Source organism: Lacerta agilis, chromosome 2 (assembly GCF_009819535.1).
Source record: "Lacerta agilis isolate rLacAgi1 chromosome 2, rLacAgi1.pri, whole genome shotgun sequence".
Classification (NCBI taxonomy): Eukaryota; Metazoa; Chordata; class Lepidosauria; order Squamata; family Lacertidae; genus Lacerta; species Lacerta agilis.
Window position 1 is genome coordinate 5823548 of NC_046313.1, and position 5884 is coordinate 5829431.

General features: G+C 44.2%; 1 protein-coding gene across 1 annotated transcript; it reads right to left on the reverse strand.

Moving 5' to 3' along the window:
* Window positions 1-2557: 2557 nt before the first annotated feature.
* Window positions 2558-2881, reverse strand: LOC117043005 (protein reprimo A-like). Its single transcript, XM_033142629.1, has one exon. The coding sequence runs from the start codon at window positions 2879-2881 to the stop codon at window positions 2558-2560; it is 324 nt and encodes a 107-aa protein (XP_032998520.1).
* Window positions 2882-5884: the final 3003 nt, after the last annotated feature.

Consider the following 5884-nt stretch of genomic DNA (forward strand, 5'->3'; position numbering starts at 1 on the left):
TGCTGAGTAAAGGGAAGGAAATAGGAATCCAAGCAGCAGGTAGCCAATCCTGACATCTCTCCTCCCCAAGGCTTCTCATCGCCCTCTTTCTCATTCTCTCACTAGGAGCTACGTTATTGTTGTCTCACAGTCTGCTCCTTACAGCTTGGTGAATGTCACCTTCAGCAAGACCTGATGGGGAATCTTATCTCCAAATGCGGGGAGCAATGACAGCTCTCAGGAGTTCGTCTCTTGACATGAGCTCCCACTGATGAAATATCAATCAACAATCCTGAACTATTAGCAGTCAGTCAGTTGTACAAAATGTGGTTTGTCTGTAGCCCACCCAGGGCCAGGCCAGATTTAGGTTTGATGAGGCCCTAAACTACTGAAGGTAATGGGGTCCTTTATATGCCCAGCTGTCCTTTGTCAACAACAAATTGTCGCTGTTTCTTGTGTTGAATATATGCTATATGGTAATTTATGGACCTTATAGGTATCTAAAGCCCTTTGCACATAACAAAATACGTATTTTATCAAAGTAATTGTTGAACTGAAATACAATTAAGAAGAAGTATATTAATTGTGAAATACAATTAAGAAGTATGTCAATAGTGAAATAATTATTAAGCTCTAACTTAAATGATTTTTTTATTCATAACAAACTTAATAATGCAAACACATTGGCATTTGGCAATAACAAAAGTTCCTTTGGAAACACAATTTACAAAGACTCATAATCTAGTCTCTAGAAACTTGCTGTAACATGAAATAATAGGTGTAAATATATGATGCAAACTACTAATAATTATAAATAGCTTTGTTAATATGAAATTAAGTGTTATAACCTGTACAATGCGTAGTTAATACAATGCATTTTTATGTAATATCAATATCACCATAGTAGTCCACTAATGGGCAGGGCCCATTACTTACATCATAGGAGCCTACACAACACAAAACACTGTTGTTGTATGTAGGTTTTGTTTTATTTGTTTTTTATCTTATATTTTGGAAATGTACATCCAGTTGTTTTTTCCTTTAATTTTTTGGGGGCCCCAAGAGAGTGGGACCCTAAGCTATAGCTTGTTTAGCTTATACGTAAATCCGGCACTGAGCCCACCCCTCAATCTGAAAAGCCTGCTTAACAGAGGAGAAAGTGCAATGAGAATGTCCACCGTAAGTAAGGATCCCTTCTCTTGAGCTAACTTCAACATATTGCAAATATGTCATTTCCCACCCCACCCCGCAGCACATGGTACTTATTGACAGGTGCAAAATGATTTTTACATTTTATTTGGCAACAAGGAATAAAGCCAAACTGTCTTTCTAACAACATTTGTTACCCTTTTCAGTGCTTGAAGTAAGGGAGGGTGGTATGGTACGCCAACCCACTTCTTTTTGGGTGGAACTAAAACCCCAAACCCAAACAAGAGAAATAATTGAGTCTGATCTAACTAGCCCTTTAAATGTCCATAAGGATCCATTTTGCCCTTCAAGGACCCTGATCAAGTGGCTCCTATGTAACTGATGCTGCAAACACACCCAGAAAGAATCCTGGGAACTGTAGTTTGTTGAGAGTGCTAGGCATTGTAGCTCTGTGAGGGGTAAACTACAGTTTCCGGGATTCTCTGGGGGAAGCTCTGTACTTTGCAGGTAAGGTGTGTACTCAGTCTCAATATTGCCAACGCAGTTCTCAATAACCTCAGGCCAAAATTCATTTCTTACCCAAAAATACCTTTGTTGGCGACTGCTGTGCACCTCACATAGTCACACGCTTCGTCAGCTCAGGCCTTTCTCATTTTGAACTTGAGTATCCAGGACCTGCAGAAGGAGCATGGGTGCAAGTCGAGACTGAACAGAAATCAGAACCATTTCCGTGCCTATTTAATAGGGTTGGAAAGGACACAATAAACAACCCATCACTGTCAGCGCTGCTACACATCCTCACTGGGTTTGCACGACATTTAACAACAATGAAATAGCTTATGGCAACCATGAGTCTCTCAACAGAGGGATGACCATGCTTATTGGCCATTTTAGGTTACGAATGGGGGTAATTCTGACACGCAGCCAATTTGGCAGAGTTCAAATGATCTGGATGCATTTCAAGTGTCTCTGTGGGTGTTCTCTCTTTCTCTCTCTTTCTTCCAGGGTGTGGCTGCACTTCTTCAAGACGAATCAGAATCGCAATAGCAGCAAAGAGACTCAGTCTCAAGTCACAGAAACGTACTGATGAGCCCATTCCATGAAGATTTCGGCACAAAACTGCAGTTCCTTTGCCCTCGGTCTGGGCTTTTTGTACAGCTTTTGAAACCCAGACAGGCTCTATGAAGTCTCTGTGTAGGAAAATCCACCCAAAGGGGAGAGAGAGAAATAACTAGGAAGAGCACAGATTTCCAAATGACGTTTTGGACAAGCACATCCTTCTCTGTGCAAATCCACTTCCATCCTGTCACCTCATTTTTTAGCATCCATTAAAGAGTACCAACTTGAGGATCTAGCAGCCAACTCGGCAAAACACCCTTGAAGTCCCAAAGGCTGGTGGAATTCTCTTCCCCCTTGTCCGCTTCCATTGTTAAGTCTCAATGATAACCACCTCAACTTCCCTGGAGGCTCTCCTGTCTTTCATCAGCATGTTGATCATGCTCTCCGACTTGATCAGCAAGTTACAGCCTAAGAAAAACACCCCGAAGATGACAGTCAGACAGAGGACACAAAGGACAGCAATTTGTACCATCCTTGCCACGTGCTGGTTCTTCTGGACATCTGTGGCCACCGAGATCCCCGGCACCCATGCCCCTGTCACTAGGGTGCAGCAGGAGGTGATGAGTGAGTCCACTGTGGGAGCAGCTTCCCCAGGAGAGTAAGTGTCCTTGCTGGAGAACGTGGTATTCATCATCTCTGAGCTGGGTGGGAAGGAGATTGCAGAGGGCCTCTTCTGGCACAGTTGTTCTTCTTAAGGCTCCAGCAGCCTCCTCCTCGCAGCTGCAGCATGTAAGTGCTCACTGAGCAGGATTGTGGCTGAGGGTCAGCGACAGACGGGGAGGGCTTAAGTGATGTCAAGATAAGAATTCTCTTCCAGCTGTGGTACATATTGCCATGCTATTTCTCCGCTAGAGATGCCAGGGAAACAAGCTCTGACTCAGAGGAGGCTCATAAAAGCCTGGCTCTAAGGAGAGATGGGTCCTTTCAAGCTCCCAAATTCTTCTCTGGCTCCGATAAATCTGACCCGGAGAAGAATTGTCAGCTTTCTAGACCTAATAGCCACTAAAACATCACTTTCCCTGTATTTACTGGTCCAACACTTACAAAGGAGGAGAAAAACTGGACTTTCCACTAAAGGGAGGGTCTACCACCTTTTGTGACTCCCAGGTTTTATGAGAAGAAAGATGGATTTGGTACTTTGGAGCTTAGTGAGGACAGAAAGCTGGTTGCTTATGTTGCCTCAATAACATCAGGTCTCCAGTTTCACGGACATCAGTGTACCAAGGTATTCTTGATGAGGTGCCGCATGGTTGTAGTGACAGAGGTTCCAAAATATGTCAGTGATCCGGCAAAAAATCCTATATAGGTAGGGCTGGACATCTCTCCACCCCATAGCAAATAGATTATTTTCCTCAGCCTGGGTGGGCACCTTAGGCAGGCATTCATGTCAATTCATCACTTCCGCAGTTTTGCCAATCTTCTCACAGCGTTTCTCACCAGCCTTCTCACGATAGATTTGCTGCTTTGATCTTCTACACTTCCCAAGGGATACAATCCTCAGAGAACGGCCACCACAATTTTTTCTTCACCTAACAGAACACCAGGTAGATCTGGTGCACCCCCATTTGCCCGCATTCTGCAGTGCATTCTGGGAATGCAGGCATTTTGCAAGAATGATTCCCGAAGTTTCCCTTGTGACACGTAGCAATGATTGTTCCCTTTACCAAGAATCATGCTGTACATCTGCAGCCAATGTGGCTGGACAATTGCATGACCACAATCCTGCCAATTTGACAGCTTTTCAAAGCCCTGAGGATCAAGCAAGTTTCTAACCCTGAATATGATAAAGGGTGGAAATACACAAAGGTGTTTAAAAATAATAATCATTATCATCTAAGCCAACTTTGCTAAAGGCCAAAAAGTTAAAAGAGAATGCACCACAAATGCAGTTCTATTTACAAGGGAGCGAGTAGCATCACACAACCAACTTCCAGTTATTCTCCATGCCTGCCTGCTTCCCACCTATTTCTAAAACACAAGAGTTGTGAACTTTTCAACCTGCCTCTGTGGCTGCAGACTTGTTCTGCTGAAATTAGCAGGTGAAGGTTTTTATGACATGGCAAAATAAATGACCACCAGTTAGGGCTCATCCACGCATCCCTTTGTCATGCAATTTCTTCCGTTTGTCCTGAGATTTCTAGGCATAGGTCCAAGAGGTGTTTCTTCAGTCCCTCTGCTTTCCCCAGAAAAACCTGCTGTTTACTGCTGAATCAGAATAAATGTCAGTCTGCAGAAAACCTGACTGATGTTTGTTCTGATTCAGCAGTAAAACCTCTCAGAAGTGTGGATAAACCCTTATTTGTTGTAGATCAGGAGGGGCAAAGGTTTTTTTCAAGCCTGAGGATTGCATTCTTTTACAGGAAACTCTTAATGGTTGTGTGTGTGTGTGTGTCATGCTAGCAGTGGGCGTGGCCAGAGGCAAAAGTGGATGTGGCCAGAAGTAAAAGAGAGAAGCGCAATGGATATGACTGCACAATAAGCTACTTTCCAGCCATACAAAATTCATAGGTTTCTATAGCCACACGTATATGCACTTCTCTGTCTCCCATCCAGGCTAGCAAGATGTGTTATTGTAGTCCAAGGACACATTTCATACAGGTAAAAGTACCTATGGAAGGTGTGAAGCAGGTTTGGTAAGAGGTATGCCCAGACAAAAGGACGCGGTTGGCGCTGTGGGTTAAACCACAGAGCCTAGGGCTTGCTGATCAGAAGGTCGGCGGTTCAAATCCCCGCGACGGGGTGAGCTCCCGTTGCTCGGTCCCAGCTCCTGCCCACCTAGCAGTTCGAAAGCACGTCAAAAGTGCAAGTAGATAAATAGGTACCGCTCCGGCAGGAAGGTAAACGGCATTTCCGTGCGCTGCTCTGGTTCACCAGAAGCGGCTTTGTCATGCTAGCCACATGACCCAGAAGCTGTATGCCGGCTCCCTCGGCCAGTAACGTGAGATGAGCGCCGCAACCCCAGAGTCAGACACGACTGGACCTAATGGTCAGGGGTCCCTTTACCTTTACCTTTTTATGCTCAGACAAAGAGGACTTGAAGACAGGTTTGGCTTCTGGGCCTAAGACTCCCCACAAGCCACAGTTGCAGCTGTGAGTTGAAAATTTGACAGCCATAGCTGAATGTTACCTGTTTTCTGGCCTTTAAAAGCTGCAGGCAGGCATTCAGCAGGTGTTGACCCCCACATTATAGCTCTATAACAGGAGAAAGCATTGGTAGTTGAATTGCCTCCTGCCGTGCCCTTGTTAAAAGCACAGGAGCCCTTAGGCTGGTGGCTAGGCATATAAAAGTTTATATTTCGACAAATGTGGAAAAAGTTTTAAGGAATATTTGAAAACCTACAAGCTATCAGAGGAGGTTCATAGAAGAGGTGACTGAAAGAACAGGCAATGGGGGGGGAGGGAATCCCACTGGGACTTGTGGTTTGGAAAACACTCTCAATTTCTGCCATGTGAACTTTCTGTTCCCTTCAAGTTATTGTTGCCGAAATCATGTGCTTCTCATTTCCAAAATAAAAACAGCCATTCCTACCTTAACCATTAGTGAACAAGAGCTCCAAAACAATACGTAGCAGAATGTTACAGATAGCAGAAGGAAAATAAGCCTCCACTTTATTAAAAATGCATCACTTTTAAGTCA